This window comes from Cavia porcellus, unplaced genomic scaffold (assembly GCF_034190915.1).
Source record: "Cavia porcellus strain 051 isolate PalLab524CR breed Dunkin Hartley unplaced genomic scaffold, mCavPor4.1 scaffold_14, whole genome shotgun sequence".
In the NCBI taxonomy this organism is placed as follows: domain Eukaryota; kingdom Metazoa; phylum Chordata; class Mammalia; order Rodentia; family Caviidae; genus Cavia; species Cavia porcellus.
The window spans coordinates 76,017,748-76,041,831 of record NW_026947497.1 but is presented as its reverse complement, the minus strand read 5'-3'; the positions used below and the strand labels follow the sequence as shown (position 1 = coordinate 76,041,831).

Sequence of the window (24,084 nt, the reverse complement as noted above, 5' to 3'; positions counted from 1 at the left end):
CTTACTTTTGACTGGTTTTCTTATGCTGAACAAAGCATGCATTTTCTTTAGTAAGTTTCTCTTGGCTAAAATGTATAATTTTTTAAAATCCTGCTGGATTCACTTTTTAAAATTTTGTTGAAGATTTTTACAGTTATAGTCATAGAGGATACTGACTTGTAGTTTTGTTATGCCTGTACGTTGTGTATAAGAATAACACTGTCCTCACAGAGTGGTTTAAAAATCTTCCTTACACGGCTTCCTTTCTGTAATGACTGGTGTTAATTCTTCTTTAAAAGTCTGACAGGCCACCAGTGAAGCCATTTGGACCTGGGCTTCTCTGTTGTAGAAAAAACCTGATTATTAATTTTCTACTTTTTTCTCCTCTGCCTCTCTTAGCTTTCTTTTCTTTCATGTTGTGTTTGAATCCGAGGACTTGTGTGTATGAAGCACATGCTCTACTACTGAGCTAGATCATAAACTTTGATGATTGAGTCAGTTTCCTTACTTATTATGGTCATCATGCTTTTATTTAAGTCATTTTACTTCTTTCTAGAAATTTATGAACAATTAGATAATATATATGTATGAAATAATGTATCACATATAAGTATATAACACTTTAAAATATTCTTTGCTATTAGTAGCAATTTTTGTTTTAAGGTCTGTTTTGACATTACCATTAGCCACTCTAGGTCATGTTTGGTTAGTTTTATTGTGTAGCATCTTTTTACCTTGAATCTATTTGTGCTTCTTTTTTTTTTGTCTTTTTCCTTTTTATCGGTACCTGGGGTTGAACTCACGACTGCGTGCTTGCAAGGCGGGCGCTTATGCCACTGAGCTAAATCTCCAGCCCTATATATGCTTCTGTAGACAGCACAATACTTAGATTTTGCTTTTTAATCCACTTTATCAATTTGTACCTTTTTTGGTAGACTGGGGCGGGGGTGGGACCAGGGTCTTCCTATGTAGCTCAGGTTTGTCTAGAGCTCACCACCCTCCTGCATTTGCTCCCCAAACGCTAGAATTACATGTGTGCACCACAATGCCTGGCTAATTTTTGCCTTTTAAATGGAGCATTTAATCTATGTTTAATACAACGGAAGAGAAATATTGTAATATTAATTCTGCTATTTTTCTTTGCCATACTATCTTTTTTGTTCAACAACTTGATTAATGTTCCTTTTATGTTAAATAATCTAGATATTTCCTAGCATACCATTTAAATTCTCTTGTAATTTCTTGCATTTATATACAGTATCTTTTTAGTAATTATCCTGGATTATAATCAACAACTTACAATGATTAGATTAATGAAAATTTAACTTCTTAGCATATGAAAATTCTGTTCCTTATATCCTCTTGTAATGTTATTCTCCTATAAGTTCTATCTTACTATATATGTGTATTTAATCAACAGAGATGTGTAATTACTTTGATTGGTTTTAAATCAGATGAGAAAAAAAGGAATCATAAATCTGAAAATATACTTAAATTTTTGTTTGGTGATATTGGGGATCAAACTCAGGGCCTTGCACATACTAAGCAAGCACTCTACCACCAAACCACACCCCAGCCCACTTACTGACACAGTTACCTTTACTGATGCTGCATTTCTTTGTGGGGATCTGTGTTATTCTTTAACTGTTCTTTCATTTAAACTGAAGTATTTCCTCTAGTGTTTATTGCATAGTAGAAGTTTATAAGACATTAAATCACTTAGCTTTTATTTATTTGGGAATGCTCAAATTTCTTCTTTACTTACAAAGGATAATTTAGATAGATAAAGAATCCCTGGTCAACAATTTTCTTTTAGAATTCTGAATATGTCATTTCATTGCAACTAGTCTTTAGTGTTTGATAAGAATAGAACTGTTAATCTCATTGAGCATCCTTTGCATGTGATGATGTATTTTCCTGCTTTACATCCTTCTTCCTCCCACCTCCATTTTCTTTTCTTTTTGAGATTGCATCTCATTATGCAGTTCAGGCTGGCCTTGAGCTCATTCTATAGTCCAGGCTGGTCTCAAACCTGAAATGATTCTCCTGCCTCAGTCTCCCAAATGCTGGGATCACATGTGTGCCACCATGCCTGGTGTGATGATGTACTTGTTTTTCTTCCTGCTTTTAGATTTTTTAGCCTTGGCAGTTTGATTATAGTGTCTTTTTGATATGAATACCTTCAAATTTATTTAAGCTGGAGTTCACTGAACTTCTTGGGATGTCTTCAACTGTGTTTTTCACCAAATTGTGGAGGTTTCAGGTCCTTTTTTCCTTTCAGGTACTCCTATTATTCATCTGTTGGTATACTTGACGGTCTCACAGGTCTTTGAGACTTAGTAAGATTCTATTTACTCTTTTCTTTGGTTTGGACAATTTCAATCTATATTTGAAGTTACTCATTTTTTTTTCCCTACTCAAATCTGCTATTGAGTTTGTTTAGAAAAGCTTTTATTGTAGTTAATTTTTCTTTTGGCTCTTACTCATAATTTCTTTGTTGATGTTCCCTACTTGGTGAGATACTGTTCTCATACTTGTTTATGTATTTGGTATGAGGAACCAAACTCGTGACTTTGTGCTTGTCAGCAGGCACTGTGCCACTGAACTGTATCCCTAGCCCTCTAAGGAGGCTCTCAGGATTGGCTTTTGCTTTTTTTTTTTTTGGTACTGGAGACTGAACTCACGACCTTGCACTTGTCCGGCAGGTGCTGTGCTGGGTGAGCCACATCCTCAGCCCCCTACTTTCATTTTAAAAGATGGTTTCCTTTAATTCTTTTGAAATATTTAAAAGACTTGACATACATGAAGTTTCAGTGCTAATATCAAGAGGCTCAGAGATTGATTATGCTGGTCAGCTTACCATTCGTTAGCAATATGTCAGTGACCCATACAAAGTGTTTCCAAAATGGTCCTGCATGGACAATTTAAAAGCATTTACTTATATTTTCAGTTTCTCACAGCAAACTGTAAGCCAACTGAAAATCTATTTTGACACAAAGAATGAAGTAAGGCACTAAGCTAATTTTATTCCTCTAAGTAGACAGCTAATTTGTATTATACTGTTTTTAAAAAAATTTATTCCTCATCACAAATGTGCATTTATATAGTGATATATTGTGTCAATTTGAGAAAACTAAAAGCTTAGCTAAGTAGAAGAGAAGCCTACCCTCCTGGATGTTATTCACTGTGTCAATTCCAGAAGATCAAGAAGTTTAAGTCACTCCGCAGGGAGCCAGGGTCCCTCAGCCTGTGCAAGAGGTAGGCATGGAGATTTTGTGACTGCTATATCCGCCCTGAGGGATGGTAGTATGCTTACAATGTAAGAGAGGAAAAGAGGCTTGCTCTCCATTCTTTTGCACTTGTTTTACGGTTTTCTGTAGCCTTGAAGTGTGGCATCTGTGCCATGTGGCACCCTGCCTTGGAGCCAGCTGATTATGGACTGAAATCTTCACAAACTGTACGCTAAATAAACTTTTCCTTCCTTAATTTTGGGTATAGGGAATTTGTGCCAGCAGAAAAAAAAAAAAAAAACCCCAAAAAATAACCAAGACAGAATTTGGTAACTGACATATACCTTAACATATTTAAAAAAATTAGTGTACTTTATATAAAATGCACAAATTTGAACAGTTAAATTATCAAGAAACTACTACTCTAAGAAGATATATGCATCAACCAATCTACGGAGTTTGGGCACTTTTGCAGGCAGTGCCAATTATGGACAGCTATATTCTGAATATTATCACATACATTAGTATTATGATTATCATAGAACTAGAAATCATACAGTGTATATTTACTTGGTATCTGTTTTGCTCAACGTACTTTTTAGTTATCTACACTGTCCTGTATTTCAGTGTTTGCTTCTTTTTCTTGCTGAGTAAGATTAAACTTGTTGAATATATCACAACTTAGCTATATTTCTATTAATGAAAATTTAGATCACTTCTGTCAAAGTGCTTTTGTGGACATATGCTTTCATTTCTCTTAAGTAAAACTGAGAAGACAACACAGATGTGTGTTTAACTTCTTAAGGATCTCCAGAAAGTTCTTCTATGGTATATCACATGTCCACCAGTAAAAAAGGAGTTGTAGTTGTTCTACATCTTCACCAATAAACTTTTTTTCTGAGCCATCCAACTAGATGGGATATTACATTTCATTATGATTTTGATTTAGGCATAGGTAAAATTTTTTAGGAGTTTGTTAAGAGTTTTGACAAGTGTGTAGGTCTGGTAGCCATCACTATAAATCAAGATACACTAAAATTACATCATTCTTATTCAAATTCCTTAAACTCCTTTATTCATTATGATTTTTGTGGCTCCCTGATTATGTTAAGCACTTTTTTCACATGCTTACTAACCCATTTGTATATCTTCCTTTGTGAAACAGCTACATTTTGGGGACATTTTAAAGTTGGGTTACTTATACTTTTATTGTTGATTTACAAGAGACCTGTATTCTAGATACAGCCTTTTGTCAGGTATATGTACTAAGATTATTGTTACTATTTTTTTTTTAAACCATGAATGGCTTGCTTAATTTCTAAATGGTGTATTTTTGTATGGGTAGTGTTTTAGGCATCTTGTCCAAAGTACACTTGCCTAAATTGGGTTGCAAAGATATTTTTCAATGTTTTATTAATCCACTTAGAATTAAGATTTATCTCTGAAATAAGATTCATAAGCCATGACCTCAGTGGAGATACCCAGTTGTTTCAACACTGTCTGTTAAGAATTCTTTGATCCTATTTAAGAAATCTGCCTGATGCTAGAGTTTTTTGTAGAAGTTTACTTTGTGATCTACAATTCAACTTAATTTTTGTACATGGCACCAGGTAAGAGCTGAGATTCTCCTTTTGTCTATTTACTCCACTTATTACAAAAGGGAGTGCTTTAATCTTCAACTGTGATTGTAGAATTGTCCATTTTTTTTAGTAGGTCTGACATTTTTTGCTTCATGTATTTTGAAAGGTTTACTAGGTACACATGTATTTAAGATTATTGTATCTTCTTGAAGAAATGATATTTTATCATCATATAGAATCCATCTATAATATCACTATTTGTCTTGAATTCTATTTTGTCTCATTTTAATATACTACCTTTCATATGCTGTTTATGTGATGAATCTTCTATGCTCACTTACAACATGTCAATATTTAAAGTGAATTTCTGATGAATAGTATGGTTAGGTCTTGCTTCTGTGAACCAAGCTGACAATTTCTACAGTTTAATAGGATTATTTACTGGAATACAGTTATTGACATAGATGGATTTCAATTTCACATCTTACAATTTAATGGGCTGGGACTACAGCTCAGTAGTAGAGTGCTTGCCAGTTTGATTGGGGGGGGGGAGAAAAAGAAGGAGAGGAATATGGACTGAAACTTAAGAAAATACCGTATACTACCATTCTGGAATAGAAAGTTCGTGTGTCAGGGATTAATCCCAGAAAACAGGGAATAATCCATGTGTTAGGCTACTAGAATTGGTAGCTGTATCAATATAATCTGTATTTGAGGTGTGTTTCATTATAACTTTAGTTTCAATTAGCTAAAGGCTTTTCAAAATAGGATCAAGAGTTTTCTTCCTGAGGGCCTTAGGGTGCAAGCACTGGTGAAATGTACAAGATCTCATGTTTTACAACTAAGCCACTGACTTTGAAAACACTGTCGCCTACTGAGTTGGTAAATACTTTGTGTTTTTCCACCTGTCTCAGTTTTTCTTTGTCTTAGGAGATACCTTTCTTCTCTCTGTCCCACTCATCTCTGTCATCACTGTCTGAGAGAGGTTCATCTCAACTTTCATGCTCCACTTGTGTGCCTTAGCAATTGAAATTTCAGAGCTCTTGTTGATTTTCACACATCTGTTCAGGGTCAGAAGACACATTTTTTAGTGTAGGTTTCTAGTATTCCAACAGTGATATACATTATGTCAGTTAGTGACAGTTGCTTTATACTTAAGAATGCCTTATATGACTCAGGAATGATTCTCTTTTTAAAAAACAAATATAAACTTATTCTTATGAGTCTATAGATCAGAAGTTTGATACTGGTCTCACTGGGTGCCATCAAGGCTGCACTCATTTTAGGAGGGCTTAGGGAACTATCAGTTCCTTGCCTTTTATAAGCTACCCACATTCCATGCTTCATAGCCCCTTTGTACTTCATAACCAGCAAAAGTGGTCAAGTTACTCTTTTTTTTTTTTTTTTAATCGGTACCAGGGATCGAACTGACAACCACCTGCTTGTAAGGCAGGTTCTTATGCTGCTGAGCTAAATCCCCAGCCCAGGCAAGTTACTTTTATATAAAATTTACATATAACATGCCTATGATGTCCCCTTTTGCCTCCCTTCTCACTTTAAGGGATCCTATTATATTAGGCTTACTCAAATAATTTAGGAAAATTTTCCCGTATCAAGGGCCTTCACTTAATCACATTTTAACTTCTATCACTTTTGTAAAATCTACTGCAATATAACATAACATATTCACAGCTTTTGGGATGAAGACATTACCATCTTATACCCATTGCAGGTATCCTTGTCTTCAAAGAAACATGAACATTCCTTTAATAAATTATAGGGCTGTTTTTTTGGCAGGGAGGGAGGGCATAATAGTAATAGTTTAAATGGAGAATCTGGAATTTGGAATGAAACAATGATAGGAAACAACTCAAATCTCTTAATTTGTTTTCTGTCTTCTGTTTTTATTTTGGCTATGCTGGGGATCAAATTCAGGACCTTGCACATGCTACACAAGTGCTGCCACTACTAAGCTCGCTGTCCAAATCAAACTGTCAATTTTTAAATCTGGATAGAAACCAAAAGAGCTTATTTTGTATAATCTTTCTACATACTGCTTTGGATAGCACTCAGGAACTATCATACTGTACAGCAGTCACAGCCTGCATTCAGTGGGATGTTGCATTAATTCAAACTGGGGAAGTAGTAGCTCGGAGAAGTAACTGGACCATACCAATTATGAGTTTTTACAAACCTTTAAGCCAAAATACCCAAAGAATCATTATATATGTATCTGTGGTTAGGAAATAAAAATTCTCCTTTGACACCCCAAAATCAAAAATAAATATTGCTGCATTTTAGAACTTGAGCCCCAGGTGCTGTTAAAAAAAAACTTTTTTTTTTTTACTCCAAGACAGAATAGTGATGTTTGATGTATTTGAGTTATAGCCAGCATTTACTAATTCTTTGATTCGACTTTTAAAAGTATTTATGCTTGAATCTAGAACCCAAAGATTTTCAATTATTTGTGAAATACTAATTTTTTTGTTCTACAAGGTAATCTGCTTTATCATTAAACTTTTTTTCTGCCAAGAAGACCACATCTGAATAGCTTAAAACAAACTTCTGTACCTCTTCAGTACATCCAAAGGAAAACAGCTTCTCTTTAGATACTTGTGTAGTTTCTTTTGACTACATTGGGAAAGTCTAGGATTCCAGCTCCTGAATCACATGCCAGAACCAGCCTTTCATCCTTGTTCAAGGTGGAAGCTGATTATAAAAACTTAATGTTAGCTTTAACTTGTTTGGTGCTCTGAATTAAGATGAAGGGGTTTTTGAAAATTATCTTTCTGGTTTGTCATCGGTGGAGTCATTAGAACTCAAAGACAAACATTTCATGCAAAAATTCAACCATCTGCTTATTTAAATCAAGATTACTGGAGAAGTTACAAGAGACATTGGTCAATAAATGACAAAGGCATTTACTGGTCAATCCAACTGAACAGAGTTTTCTCCAAGTCTTCATTGTTCTTTGACTGAAAAAAGGATTCAGTGCTCAGTACTGCAAATAAAAATGGAACACCTCTCCCAATTGACTCCTTGTAAGAAGTTCAAATATCAAGGAAAATCTGTCATAAAATATATTTTTTGGTATCACTGCAATCTCGAAATTCAGATGTAAAATGGCAAAACAACCAAGATATATCCATAGCTTTTAGATAGAAAATTCTCTTGTAATCATAAACAGCTGAAAGATAAGACAAAAAAATACTATGCTGGTAAACACATCCTACCGAAATAATACGATCTCCTTTCCTGAGTTCTCCACTTAGATCAGCAGGTCCTCCAGCCAAGATAAAGGAAATAAATATTCCTTCTCCATCTTCACCCCCTACAATGTTGAAGCCAAGGCCTGTTGAGCCACGATGAAGAATAACTTTTCTAGGTTCCCTGAAAATTAAAAAAAAATTAAAGGGGTTTGAAATTTAGAATCTGACATTCTATTAGTGAGAAGGTTTCAGCCCACTGGCCTCTGAGAATTGAAAGCAAATGTTTCCGCTAGTAAGGAATAAGTATATTTATTACTCTCCTTCCTCTGTCAACATCTCCCTCACCCAAACAAACAAATGAACTTTTAATAAAACCCTTTTGTTGTTTGGATATGTAATTACGAAGGTGAAGGCAACAGTACACCAGAGACATCATGGACCTTAGGTTGCTAACCTTGCAATTCCCCAAATTCAGACTTTAAAAAACAAATGAATTAAAGTTGTGTGTGGTGGTGCGCACCTGTAGCACCAGCTACACAAGAGGCTAAGTGGGAGGATAACTTAAACCCTGAATTCGAGACCAGTCTGGGTAACATAGGGAGATCCAGTTTCAAAATAAAACAAAACAAAAAGTCCAAAACTTTAGCCATTTCTAGTGAGTTATTTACTTCTTATGGCTTTTTGTCAGTTCTGATAATCTAGTCAATTCCAAAATCTCTGGAATATAGATTGATAAATTTTCATAATTTCTAAAACTTAAGATATTTACATGGGAACTATTCATATCTTTTAATAAAGCAACCAAAATGCCCACCAATAGTGTAATTTAGATTTGATGAAACACAGAATATCATTTGAGGTTATTTTTAAGTAAGACAGTATATTTGTTAAGTGTTTGCAAAATTTAATGTGACTTTTTTCTTTTCTTTCTTTTTGGTACCGGGGGTCGAACTCCCAATCATGCGCCTGCAAGGCAGGCGCTTATGCTGCTGCTGAGCTAAATCCCTGGCAATGTGACTTTTCTAAAACAATGTAGGAGGCAATTGGTCACAAACACCTTAACACGGGTAAGTATTTAAAAAATAAATTTTAAGTGTACTTTCATATACTACATAATCTTCTTACACATCAGGCTATTCAAAACTTAAAAATAGTATGTTAAAGACATATATAGACACTCATCATTATTTAATTTTGCCAGCTCATTTATTAGGGGCTTACAACATTTTCTTGTCAAAAGCAGTAGAACTAAACAAGATACTGCTTAGGGAAATATTACACATATAACCCACAAAAGAAAAAATTGGGTAATAAATATAAAATTCAGGAAAATATTTTAAAGGAGTAGTGTAAAAGAAGTATGGCAGAATCAGGGTCACAGTTAGGTTTTACTATATTGATAGTGTTTTAATTCCTAATCTTAGAGAGTGAATTCATAGTTTAGGGTTTCTACTGTACTTTATAATGTGCATATATTACAGTACTGTATGATCAAATGGTAATTAAAAGTACTTTGCTGAAATCCAACAGTAGTTTTAGAGGAAAATACATTCTAATTTTCAAATAACATAAATACATGAAAGATGCTTAATTAGTTATGAAAGCAATGTAAATCAAAACCACAAAGAGAAACTTCACATATACTACAAACAAACAAACATCCTATAGAACAAAATAAAAAAATAAGCATTGCTGAGAATGTAGAAAAATTAAAAACTCTTGTAAACAGGGTGGGACATCTACTGTGTAAATATTTAAAGTCCAATATAATATTCTAGATAAGAGACATGGAATAAGAAGGATAGGGACAGAAATAAAGGTGCAACCATAACTAATATTTCAGAGAATAATTAAGGTGTTTTGTGCGCATATTAATTCTCCATGATGAATGTAATCATGTACTGCAAACGTACTAATAAAAATAGAAGTTAAAAAAAGTACTTTAATTTGTAAACTAAAGTGATTGAAGATACGCCATTAACTTTTCTTCTAGAAATAGGCACTATTAGCAAATAACAACAAAGAAGTGTTAAGAAAGATCAGTCTAGACTTCCGGGAGAACATGGCGGACAGATAACAGCAACTACCGGAGGCTCTCTGAAAAACTAGGCTCAGAAGCCAGGTATGGTGCGGACTAAAGAGACATAAGCAGGTGGAGTTATGCTCTGCTGACTCAGGAACGAACTCGGCTGAGAGAAAGCAACTTGGAATGCAGTCCTGGTGCTAAAACACGAACAGAAAAGTCTCGCTGCTGAGGCTGGACCCTGCGCCATTGGAAGCCGCGATTTGGGTTTCCCGCCGCGCGGTGGCTGGCTGCCTCTACATCGGCTCGGCAAGGAGAGAGACGCGCGGAAACTCTAAGAACGGGAGTCTGCGAACGGAGTCGAAAACAGGACGGGCAGGGAGGCATGCTCTGACTTGTGGCGAGGTGAGTGAGAGAAACTGACACTCCACCACAGTTTGACTCCAGCGGACTTTCTGGGCCCGAGCAGTCCTGCGGGAGCAGGGCGCAGTGGGGACTCCAGCCACACATTCCCCTCTCGGGCGGGATTGGTGAAAAGTGCCTGGCCTGCGTGACGCTGCCGGCGGACCCCGTAGGCTGGCCCAACCCAGATCGCAGAGCCTGACGGAGGCCGGGAGGGGGCGGGCCCCGCATAGGCTGCCTGGTGTGCAGCAGTGAGTGGGAACACCTAACCTGCGCAATTCGATCAGGCTGTGGCTGACAGGGAGAGAAGCTGGGCCTCTCATATAAGCTTGCATATATAAGGAACAGAGAATATGGGAAGAGGCAGCAACAAGAAAGGCTCCTCGGCCCCCAATTCTGAGAAACAGGCAATAGCGGACACCGCACCAATACACATAAAGCACCATATAGAGAGCCTCATAGACCAATTCAGGAATGAAGTTATCAACGACCTGAAGCTAGAAGTATGCAAAATAGTCAGAGAAATGCTAAGCACCACCCAAGAAAAAACAGATGGTGGAATGGAAGAACAAAAAAAGAGGGGAGAAGTGTTTGATGGAGAAAACAGGGAAAGCATAGAATACGTGAAGCAGGTTCAAAGGGACTACCAAGAAACTAAGAAGTCTATCGAAGACTGGCATAACAGCTTAAAAGAAACTAAGGACAGACTATCTGAACTGGAGGGCAGAATTGTAATATGGGAGAATGAAATGAAAAACTTCTTAAAAACAGCAAAGAAACAAACAGCAATAATACAAAGACAAGAAGATGATAAGAGGATCCATAACTTAAGGATTAAGAACATAAAAGAAGAAGTAGGGACACAAACAAATGAACTACAAAAGCTACTCACAGAAATAATCCAGGAGAATTTTCCTAATTTAGCAAAAGGTAAAGATACTCAGATGTATGAGGCATACAGGACCCCAGCTACCTACAACCCAAACAGAGCAACACCCAGGCATATAATAATAAAAATTCCAGAAATTCAATACAAGAACAGAATATTAAAAGCTGTCAGAGACAAGAAACAGACCACTTACAAGGGAACACCCATCAGAATTACAGCAGATTTCTCTGCACAAACCATCAAATCACGAAGAGCGTGGGGGGAAATAATTCAAGCTTTGAAAGATAATAATCTCCAGCCAAGATTGAGATATCCTGCACAACTGTCCCTGGAAATTGATGGGAAAACAAGGTACTTCCAGGATAAAGAGGAACTGGGGGAATTTGCAACCACCAATTCAACTCTACAGAGAGTATTGCAGGATATTCTAAAAAAAGAAAAATACAAAGAATCCAGAAATAGTGGAGGCCATGACTAATGGAGCAGAGAACAAAGTGAAGAAGACAAACTGACAGCTACTGACAGAATAAGAGCTCAACAGAAATGAGGCAGAGAAGATTGGATGATAGGAACAGCTATTTTGGAGAAAATGACATCTTAATAGGTAATACAGATTTAGTATCATCTTGTTTTGAAGTCTCATCTAGCTTTTGTCCTTCTGTCTCCAATGGTCTAAATAGGTTGTATCTTACTGGATTTTATTATGTATGATAGTATAAGCAAAAACCTTTTAAAGACAAGGAGATTATACAGAAACCATTATTCATTTTCTGTTAGTCAATTCTAAATACTCTGTAATGCTGTCATTCTCTTAAGTGGTTTTACATTGTTTTGATATACTTAATGCTACAGTATACGAAGTTGTACTCAAGGATTTCAAGGAAAGAGACAATATGGTAACTACTTTTAGGTCAGGATTATCTGGTGGTGAAACACTATTCTGCTTAAATGGTTATGTTTTGATCTGTGCTGTTTCGTTGTTATGCCCTCTTTTATCTCAATCTCCACTCCATTATTTACTTTTTTAATACTTTTTAAAAAATTTTTATCCTTTTAATTAAAGGAAAAAAATAGCAGGATATATTATAGTAACCCACTTTGACTTTCCATTACCTCGATTTAAAGCCCTGTATTACTCTCACCATCTGGTTTTTAACTGATGTTCCCCTATTCTGTTTTGCTGGATAGTATCAGGTTCGAAAATTTAGGCATCAGCTGTGAAGATAATGAGATTCATTATAACGCCCATTCTCGTTGACTTTTATCTACTTTTGAAGACCTACAAGGTCCCCAATGGTTTGGCTTTGTCGGTTTTGTTCTTTACTGTTTTGTTCAATTGTATTATAACTAATGGTATAGGCAATTCTATTAGAGATAGCGGGAGGCATTATGGTAACCATTGTTGATCACCTTGTATTATGTTTTCACATTATCTATTATGTCCACCCTTTTGACTTGACCGATTCTGTTCTGTTATGTCACATTTGGTTTTACTCTCTTCCAAAAAAGTAATAAGAACCGTGAGAGCAATGAAACCCAAAATGTGTAATAGTCATTGTACAAAAGAGAGGAAAAGAAAGTGCTCTAAACTATATAACTGCATGTATATTTAAGTGTATAAGATAGAATATGATATCACAAAGATTTATTGGATCATTGAACAGAACTGTTTGCAGTATCATTGATGGAATGTCCACTTTACAAGCTTTAATTTTGTGACTTGAACAATTATTTCTAAGATGACAGTATATAATCCATTAACTAGTGATTTCCTACTGTTCATTTTTTTTTCTGCAAATCTGTATAACTTGTACCCTTTCTCTGCTTTTTTTTTCTTTTCTCCTTAAATAAAAAAAAAAGATAAGAATAAATAAAAAAAAAAAAAAAAAAAAAAAAGAAAGATCAGTCTAGAAACAATCCCTAAAGACTAACAGTCTTAAATATTCCCACCACAATAAGAAAACTATTACTTCAGCTAATTCCATTTTAACAACCATTAGTGAGCAGTGTTAAATCTGAGAGTCAGGCCTTCCTCTCTGTCCTTACGGAGATCACTGCCTGGAGTCAGCAATCTGACAAAAAATTAGTAAAAATAAAGATTTAAAAGTAATAATTTGGGGTTGGGGATTTAGCTCAGTGGCATAAGTTCCTGCCTGGCAAGCATGAGGTCATGAGTTTGATCCCCGGTACCAAAAAATTCCCAAAACTAAAAACCCCAATGCTTTGCTGGGTGTGGTGGCTCATGTCTATAATTGTAGCACTCAGGAGGCTGAGGCAGGAGAATCATGGTAAGTTCGAGGCCAGCCTGAACTACATAGTAAGACTCTACCTCAAAAAGACAAAAACACACAAACATGTAACAGTGACACAACTAATAGAACCATAAAAAGTTATTAGCATATATGTTAAAATGCCATGTTACATTTGGAGCATCAATAAAATAACTGGCAAAATATTTTATGGTATACACTAATAAAAGAATATATAAAGTTAGTTTAAAATATGCTTAAATATATTCTTAAGTTTTACCTAATTTCTAAGGTCTTACTAAGCCTTAAAAAAAGTGATATTAAAAATGCAACATTAATTTATAATACAAAATACTTTTATACTTCAGGCTCTTCCTTTTAAGTTTTTCAATTGTCAGTAAAATTTTTAGTCCTAAATCTTGTGGCCATCATTTATTGCTGGTTCATAGTTGACTTTACAAAACTCAATATGAAATCCATTATTTTGTACAACTAATAGGACTGAATAATTATAAAGAAGCAGACTTTATGTAAGAAAGTGAATGTTAATTTAAATTCCTTACCTAGTAATTTCATCATCTCCAAGCACTGCTTTAGAAACTGGTGAGTATCTGGCTGGTGATACTGGTGTCTGGCCCAAGAACGAAGACGGGCTAACATGGTTATCAACAGGCTGAGAAGCTGCTTTAAAACAAAGAAAATGAAAATTAAAAAAATGAAACAAGTCACTCAGGACCTTATATGTAAATTTTAAGGTTACTTAAAAGTATAATTCATGCGCAGTAATTTACATATCAGAATCTGGCAGAAAAAATTTACCAGCTAAAAAATGGCACAAACTCAATTTCTAGGTAAAAATTACTTTAGATATTTGGGGTTAAATAAGGTAAATGTATTTTGCTTGCGTTCTTTTGAGTAGGGGATGTAGCACCTTCCTGTGTTCAACTGTTTACCAAACATACAAACAAGTAACCATTGCATTCTTTGAGAAAATAAAACTAAAATGTTGTTTTACACATTCACTTAGTTGTACAATGAAATTCAGATAAGGCCATTTGAAAGAGGAAAATAAGATACATCATGTACAGATACAAATTCCCTGTAGTGAATGTGGTCATTCTGTATACCTAGATTATACCAATAAACTTAAAAAACAAAAACAAGAGCAGTGGATTTGCTCTATAATACACATAGTTTTCATCTGTATTTCTTCTCTTATGACTAAAATGAGTTGAATATCCTTTGTTACCTAAAGGAATCTCCTATAGACCACTGCCACCATCTATGTGACACAGTTCCTTAGATAGTAGGAGTATTATTTTTGCAGTATTAAGTAGAGAAAAAGAGTAGTAGCACAAGGATAATAGGAAGGTTCCTTGATCTCAGCTTCACCCCAAGATATGGAATGTTATACAACATGTTTGTGTGCTCACAGTAATGGTTTAATAGAAAGAACATGCTTATGTAGCAGAAAGAAGGGACAGATGCAAGAACAAGATATTTTTGGGTAAGAAATGAGATTCAGTACAGATATGGAACTCCCATTTGCCAGGAACATCGACAATTATTCCATTATACACAAGGGAGAGCAGAGGTTTTGGGCAAAACTATATTTATGCAAGTAGATTTAAAAGCAAGAGAGTAGGACATTCTCTTCTGGGTGCTTAATGGAATATGATATAAAGTCATTGGCTATACCTGAGGTGTGGATGGCAAGTGAAGACGTTATGAAGAAGAAAGAATGATTCTCAGAGTGTGAGAATGAATTAAGAGAAATGCAGCTGGCAAGAGGCTCTAAGATTTAGCCATAAGTTACAAGACAGTGCAATTTTGTGCATTCTCCAGTCACATTCTGCTTTTGGAAGCACAAATGAAGAACATGGAATTTGACGGAACCAGTGTTGGTATTTTTTCCATTTAAGGTAGAAAGCCAAAGGATCAAGAGACGCATTCAAGGAAATGAGTACCATGACAAAACAGAGCCTAAGCTAAGTAAAAATTAGAAAGATGGACATATTAGGGGGCAACGAAGTATTAATGTCAAATAATTGAAGGTCAAAATGAAGTTGAACTGCTAAAATTGGGGTGCATGAACTGATGGTTTGCAGAAAAATGGAATGGCTTAAATTGGTATTTTCAGTATGATGAAGGAATTGATCATTATAGGTAAGCCCTAAAGTGTCTAGCAAGCAAAAAGTTGCATAAGTTGAAGTGGAGAGCAGGACAGTTTGGAACAGATTAGGAAATCAACATGTCTGGGTTTTAGCTAAATTGTCTGTGTGGATTTTGGTTACTACTAAGAAGAGTACTACAAAAACAGCAAGAAAGACAATAGTCTAGCATTAAAATCTTTAGTGAATAAAGACAGACTCATGAGGAGGGCATTAGATGGCTACAATATAAAGAATAGGCAATAAACTGAATGGTTTTGTAATAAAGCCTTGAGAAGGCTAATACAAATCACTGATGTGAAAAATTTTAAAGCACAAATGCTTTTAAAAGACCCACATGGGTTAACTGTTTATGAATTGTGTATATAGAATAAACATGGATTAGAATTACAAAATAAAATTTAGCACTGTAGTTGTGTAAGAGAAGGGAATGTGAGTAAAATATGATAGAAGTTGAACTAGCAAAGTGAACTATGTATATAACCTTTTTGCAAATCTCCGTTAGTCAATAATGAATGGAAAACAACAACAAATAAATAAATATCTTGCCTATATCCACATGGTAAGCAATCATTTAATTATCTCTAAGGCTAGGTATTCCATATTTTAAAAGTCAAATTATTATACACTGCAAAGAATAATTCAATAAAATAACATTTTTCTCTGCTTAATGTATTTGTAAGAAGCAGTTTGGTTACTTTTAAGCCTGCTCATTGTCAGGCACAATACTCAGTTTGGGGAATAACTGTCCCAAATGTGCATGTCTATCTTGAAGACAAAAGCATATTCAAATATGACCAATACCTGAATTGATAAATCAAACAATTATTGAAATTTCATCTTTAATCACAAGTATAAAAAAATCTTTGTACAAGACACCACCTGTGTCCATAAGAAAGGCTGAAAATTGTTAAAAATTCACTTATATTTAAGTACTTAATAAAAATCAATGAAAGGATAGTAAGATGTATTACTGGAGAACAGTAAGATTTCAAAATATAATTTATATTTAACTTAAGAGTGACTAGTGATGGTAACGAATCTCGGCAGTTTAAATATTGGAAATACTACCATATATAAAAATTCACAATTTAAAAAAGGAACACTCAAAGGAGATTATAAATACATTTTGATCTTTACTACTCATAGGTTCATTTAATATTAATTCAATGCACAGAATAAAGCTTTCACTTTTCAACCAATACAAACTTATTAAAGTATATTTAAATTTTAGTTTATACACTTACAAAAGTACATTATGTACTGTGTAACAATTCAGTTCTATGCAACACTACTGGACTGCACACAAATAGGCAACAGACTCACATGGTGTGAACTTATGGCATGTGTGCTGCAGCGGACTGTTTGTTATCACTGAAAGCTCTAAAAGCTTGCTAGAAGCTTTTAGCTTAAAGCTTAAAGCACAAAGACAGTATCTGTGCTTCTGCAACAGAGACGTACAAAAAATAAAATCCCTTATGTCCCAGGAATATTTAAAATCAGCTTCTCAAAGTGCATTGTGAATCAGCAGCACAGAGCAACCTGCTAGTAACATAATTTGTTATATTTCTGTGCTTAAACTCGAAACTTTTAGAACAAAACATAAATTTATATTGTATAAATATTTTCTGATAACTGTCACTTACACAAAACCTTGAGAAACAATGCTTTGTTAAGCAGTGAAGGGGAAAAGGATCCCACCTTCCTATTACAAAGATTCTCATTTAAAATAAATTTTAAAAACCTATTACATTAAAATGCTTAACAGTCATTTAAAAATAATTTTATAATGTTTAACCTTTTTCTATTATATAGGAAATATTTCATTAAAGAGTACTTCATCTAAAGAAGATAAATTTAAGCAAGCTTAGGCAAACAGACTTACAGTTGGTGATATCAGGTGGTGCATAGCCATCATTTATGTACATACTTGTGGGTTTTGCCACTTTCAGATAAACAAAATCAGATGTGTTTTTTAAGGCAGTTACTGCTTCTTCATGAGTAACTTCTTCTAAACATACACTATTCACCTAAAAGAAAATTCCCAAGAGACATTTAAAACATTTGCATTTGCTTTCTTGTTTTGATTACAAATGATTACACCAAACCAGGGAATATAAAGGGAGTGATTTAAAGGATAGAAGTGTGTAAAAAATAAATACCTATCTTTATTATCTGTGATATCAGGAAAGCATAAATGTTAACTTCCTCTTACTCTTGGGAATTTAGGAATGTAATGTATAGGCATATTAGTTCTTTAAAGAAATGAGGCCATTTTAAAATTTGTACTTTGCAAATGGATCCTTAATGTTAACTATCTTAGAAACTGTTCCATGTTGGGTCATACACTACAATTAAAAAAAAAAAAAACACCCACTACAGAGTACTTCCACTTCATGGTTATACTGTTATTTATTAACTATTCCCAAATTAGTAACTTTTAAAATATTCTTCTAAATGGCTTTGGTAAATTAATGCATTACCAAACTGCTCTTTCACTTAGATCCTCACTAGTACTGAATATCACCATTTAAAAGGTTAGTAAGATGAGTGTCTTACTTTCTCTTTACATCCAATTATTTAAATTTGTTCTTCCACTAGCAATAGAAGAATTTTTTCTCAATTCTTTATTGGCCATTCATCTCTCTTCTGCATAGCAATATAAATAAAATGTAGACACTAATGTATATCTTGGTGTTTTCTTAGGTAGTATTAGAATATACAAGAACACGACAAAATCTGCCAAGGGATTCAGTCTGTAGTGTAAAGAAAGAGCAGGATTCCAAAATTTTAGACTTAAAAGCAAAGTTACTTGGCCACTTACCAAACAAGCTTAACATAAACAGTGACACTAAAAGTGAGCACTGATAAAGAAAATGTGCAAGGACTGAATTTCTGTATCACTTCAATATTTACAAGTTAGGGAGGTGAGTAAACACCAGAAAAAGAGAATGAGGAGTGTCAAGTAATCAGAACCAAGACAGAGAGGACCGTCAAGCAAAATGAAACAGGGTTTGGAAAAGGAGCAGTGTGTCAAACGCCAGGCAGTCAATTAAGATGAAGAATGAAAACTGCTAATTCCAGTGTAATAATAAGAATAGATGCCCCAATTAAAAGTGGATTCGAGAGAGATTCAGAGTCCTGCCATGAACAGGATGCCAATTCCCAACCAACAAATTTGATTCTATAGAAACTTCAAATAAAAACACAGTATCTGAGAAACTAAAAAAAAAAAAAAAAAGTGGGAAACACTTTGCTGATAGAAATTTGTTTAGATGGCTGTGGGTGTAGGCAGCAATGGAGGAAAGGTATTGCTTGTAGCTTGGGCAAAGACCAGCAGTCATAGCTATGAGGAGACAAGTAAGAGAAAAATAGTTCAAGTTAGGCTCTTTACTTTTCCCCATCAACTTTAAACAAAACAAAACAAAACAAAACAGAACAGAATAGAAAACAAAACCAATATTCTTATTGCTCAAAAAGCAGTACTTGACAGAATGCAGAACAAAAGTATCTTTTATGTATTGCTGATGGGAGCGTCAAATTTTACAAGCAGTCTCAAAAACAAGATGGTGTCTTGTTTTTAAATGAGTAATAAGTTTTTCTTGTCCATTTTTCTTGGCATTGCTGTATTTCTCAGTATATAATTATACCTTTATTGTAGTATTTTCAACTGCATGATAGTTCATAGTTTTAATTACTCCTAATAACTATCATCTAGTTTACTGCACGTGCTCCAGTTTGATAAATTGCAAAGAAACAGATGTATTGAAGAAACTACATTTTTTCTTAATCATAAGGTGCTATTAACTTTTTTTTATTAACCCAAGTAAGTTTTTAAAGTTAATTTGTATTCTTACTAATAAGAAACCAGACTTCCTTTTGCATTCCCAATCAGGAACTACCCACTAAGCAATAAAAAATTTTGTTTTTCTTTGATTCTTTAAGTCATACAGTTCTAGAAAGCCATGAATGTAATATGAAGAAAAGATGCTGTTTTGGGAGCAGTGTTTAATTCTTTTTTTTTGTAAGCCTCATTCATGTGTTGAATAATTTAAGGGAGGGAAGAGGGACTGGTAAGGGATTACACAATAAGAAGGGTAACCATTTCATAATTGATTCATAACCCAGTCACATTTCACTTTCAGTATGGAACCATGAACTTGCCCAAACTTCTGATACCAAATTGTTTACTGACTGTGAAAACCTATAAAAGTGTTAATACAAAGTTAGGACTGGGAAGATGAAGGGTTGCAGACATGGTAATATCTGAATTACTTCTAGTAATGATAAATTAGTTTTACCATCTGTATTAAGTTTCCTGTGGTTGCTGTAATAAGTTCCTACAAACTTGGTAGCTTTAAGTACCAGAAATGTGTGGACTCATTTTTAAAGGCCAGAAGTTCAAAACCAAGGTATTGGCAGAGTTGGTTTCCTTCTGAGGGCTGTGAGGGAAGATGGTGTTTTTGTCTTAAAATAATTCTATTAACAGAACACCAAATGACCCAGAAAATTCCATGGTTAGGTAAAGAGCTGGTGAGATTTGAACATGTTCATCAGAACACACTGCAGCTCTTCCTAGTAGAATTCTTTTTTTTTCCTTCTCTATTTTCTTTTTGGTACCAGGAATCGAACTCAGGGCCTCGCACTTGCCAGGCAGGTGCTGTGCCACTGAGCTACATCCCTGGCCCTTCCTAGTAGAATTAGTTAGTCTTAACACCAAGCACAGAGGCCAACCTATCACTGTTGACTTCACTCGACCCTCCTGGCTCAGGTCTCGGCTGACAGCAAAATGGCAGAATGTCCTAAATATTGATGCTCTTACTTTGTTCCTGCCATTATCAGTTCTCAGTCTCTTTTGGCAGGGTCTGGGCATGGCCAGTGTTTCACACCATGAGAGATAAGAACACACCAGAAGCCAATGTCTGGCTTGTTGCTTACCTGAGACATACAGGAAATGAGAGCAAGAGTGGCAGTGGTGGAAAAAAAAAAAAGAGTGGCAGTGGCAGTGGTAGAGGCAGCTGCGTGCAGCAGGGAGACAATGAATATGAATGAAAAAGTGGAAGGTGGTAGATAAAACAGAAACTAAGGTAATACCAGAATCACTTTTCAGGTCTTGATAAAGCAGAGCTAAACTTTACTCATTTAAATGTTGTTTAAACATTCTTGGTAAATATAAATTCCAGTGACTCTCAGGAAAAAATATACACCAAAACAACGTTTAAAATAATAAGATTTCATATACTTACTGCTAAAAGTTTATCTCCAATCTGAAGTTTACCATCCTTATGTGCTGCACCCCCTTCAATTATTTTGGTTACATAGATGCTATTATCGCCAGGAATATGCTGATTTCCAACACCTCCAGCAATGCTGAACCCAAGACCTATTTGCAAAACAGTAGTTTTAATTCTTGTCAATAAACATGAACCCAGAAACAAATGGCTGAAAATTACATAATTCTGTCATATTGTTTTTTAAAACAGAAAAGAATCCATTTAGCTATCTTTGAAAATATTAAGTATTATTCTGTAATCAAAGGACAATGATAAATACAGGCACTTCTATAATTATAGAGCCTCCCTTACCATTCCTTTTTAAAAATTTTTTGGTAACTGAAGTTATTACTTCTTACTAATACTTTTGTCTGCTTATGTGGACAGAATCAACAAGTTTTAGAAATAAATATGTATTTTTGTTCTTTTTCAACATTTTATGAATTAAATTTAAAAAAGGAATTTGTACAATTCTTAAGTTCTAAAAGTTCAATACCAAATTTCCACTCTGTTCCTTTGTCATTTATTGGAATCCTATTTCTTCCATGAAGCCATGTATTAGGATCAATGTTTCCATCTATTCTCAAATCCATTTGGATTTTTGAAGTCCAGAAATTACATGTTAAAAGATGTGACCGCAGATGTCACTGCTTATGACAAGCAATACAAACTTCCAACTGTGAATCATTTCTTCTTTTAAAGTATGTGTCTGCTTTTTTTTGGTACTGGGGAATGAACTCACGACCTTGTACTTGCCAGGCAGGTGTTGTGCCACTGAGCTGTACTGCTGGCTGTGTCTGCTTTTAAAGCACTCTACAAATTAAGTAGCACAAGCTAACATAGACCGTATCTACAACTTCAAAATGTTTACTGTCAAGAATAGTTTTGGCAGTTTGGGGAGATCAACCCAGGGCCTAGTAATACTAAGCTACGTTCTTTCACTAAGCTATGCTTGTGTGGTCCAAGAACATTTCACTTCTTTTAATCACAAAGGTCACAGATAATTTTTAATTATTAAAAACTATTAAAAATAGGTTATGGAAATTTTGAATATAAAAAATCACATAGAACTTAAACTATATATGTACATACATATATACTCACAGCAATAAAATGTGTAATAATGTACATAAATTACCATAAGAATTTTTCAAATGTTACAATCTTTGTAGGAACACAGACATCTAAAATTCTCTTAAGACAAAGTTGGTAGAAATAACAGAAATTCTATAGTCAATCAAGTTCTGCAGAAGACTATCAATTACTGTTGATGTCAGGATGTATGTCAAAAATAGGTTCAAAATTACATTTAATGCAGAGACCTCTTATTAAAAAATCTGTTAGTTGAATTTCCACATACCTTTAGGACCTTTAATGAGCTTTATTTCCATTATTTTTTCTGATACTGGTTTTCGTCTTTTTACATACAAATGTACAATAGATCCTGCTTCTTTCAATGCTTCAACTGCTTTGCTATGTGTTACATCACGAACATCTGCTTCATTTACTCGCAATATACAGTCATTTACCCTGAAAAAAGTTAAATGTTTAAAAACTTCTATCAGTGATGTATTTTACTAGTTTTTGTTATTTTTCAAGGTAAAAAGAATCATTTATCCAGAAAATATGAGGAAGGTACATGTAAAAATATAATATTTCCTAAAAAACAGTAAAATGAACAAGATGAATAGTGCAAATAATTGATTACACAAAAATATTAAGTATTTACATGTGTACTTGGCAATAGGGCACTAAGATACTTTAAAAAAAACAACCAACATTTACTTGGCACTGACCATATGCTGGCACTTTCTTAGTGCGTCAACCCTTAAACAACCACCTGTAATTTCATACAGGGGAAACTGAAACATAAGTTTAACTTTTCCAAGGTCACCCAGATAATAAGTGACAGAGCGATTGTTTCCAATTAAGAGAAATAAGGCTCAAAGAGACTAACTAGTTTAAGATCAGAGATAGTGTCAAAACACATTAAGTCATGGATTTATGGAAAAATAAATTCTGGAAAGGTGGGTATTCGGGATCGAACCTGGGACCTTCACACTGAGCTACATCCCCAGGAGATTTTTTTTTTTAAAATGTGCCTGGCTCCAAAAATATTTTTGAAAATGTCTTTTCCATCCTAGATATAAGAATTAAATTTACATGAAGTTGTAGCTTATGTCATTTAGTTTGAATGTTTGTTAAGCAAATAGCTTACAATTTGACATAGTAATACATTTTTAAAAAAGTTTGATTTGTTCCTGTTCGTGACCTTTCCCCCTAACTTTAGTCTTAGATTTGACTACATGGTATTCCATTAGGAAAAAACAATAATCAAATTAGTAGGGAGGGAAAACAAAATACTTCAAATAGTCTTGACAAGCCTCTCTAACTTTCTTTAGAGGAAAGAAATTCTACTATCAAAGCAATGATATGTTAGTACTATAGGGATATTGTTAGGTGAAACAAAGGAAAAATATTAATTTTTATGTAAGTAACACAAATAAAAGGCTAGTAACAGAATCTGAAGTGTCTACATTTCCATGAATAGTCAAATTCTTTACTTTTTTCCTAATATACCACCTGCCATATCAAGTGAAACCTAGGAACTGAAAAGCTATGCCATGCATTAAAAGGACAAAAACAGACTACATAAAACTCTTAGCATTACAATTTTAGTTTGTAACCATCTACAACATAAAAAAACCACCAAAGAAATTGGAAAGGTGACATCATTCATGGCTAAAGGAAATTATAAACTTTGCAACAGTTAACTTCTAAAATAGAACATTACTTAAAAGATTTACATTACAATGTATTCATTTAAAGTTTATACATACTTTACTTTCTGTGGTATGGGATACAAAATTAGGTATCTAGATATATGTATACATATATCTGTATCTTGAGTAAGTTTGTATATTGTAGTTTCCCAACAATGAAAGAAATGAAGAACATTTTGTGAATGTACTAGAAAATAAAAGGGTTTCTATAAATTTGTTAGCAAGCATTTAAGCCAATCATATATTATTCAAAATATTGTAAAACCTAAGATAAGGTTAACTTTCTTATCTAAGAT

General features: G+C 34.3%; 1 protein-coding gene and 1 pseudogene across 19 annotated transcripts in view; both read right to left on the bottom strand.

The window, feature by feature from the left end:
• Dlg1 (discs large MAGUK scaffold protein 1) overlaps positions 1 to 24,084 on the bottom strand; it is a 199,246-nt gene that overhangs the window by 43,872 nt on the left and 131,290 nt on the right. For 18 of the 19 annotated variants that reach the window (XM_063224295.1, XM_063224293.1, XM_063224291.1 and 15 more), the window contains 5 exons: positions 22,366 to 22,535; positions 20,979 to 21,115; positions 17,618 to 17,762; positions 14,125 to 14,245; positions 8,023 to 8,179 (listed from right to left, as the gene is read on the bottom strand). In XM_063224295.1, coding sequence (XP_063080365.1) covers positions 8,023 to 8,179; positions 14,125 to 14,245; positions 17,618 to 17,762; positions 20,979 to 21,115; positions 22,366 to 22,535 — 730 coding nt within the window. The remainder of the gene's footprint in view (positions 1 to 8,022; positions 8,180 to 14,124; positions 14,246 to 17,617; positions 17,763 to 20,978; positions 21,116 to 22,365; positions 22,536 to 24,084) is intronic. The other variant, XM_063224292.1, reaches the window with a different exon arrangement.
• On the bottom strand, positions 902 to 7,938 carry LOC106029162 (transcription termination factor 1, mitochondrial-like; annotated as a pseudogene).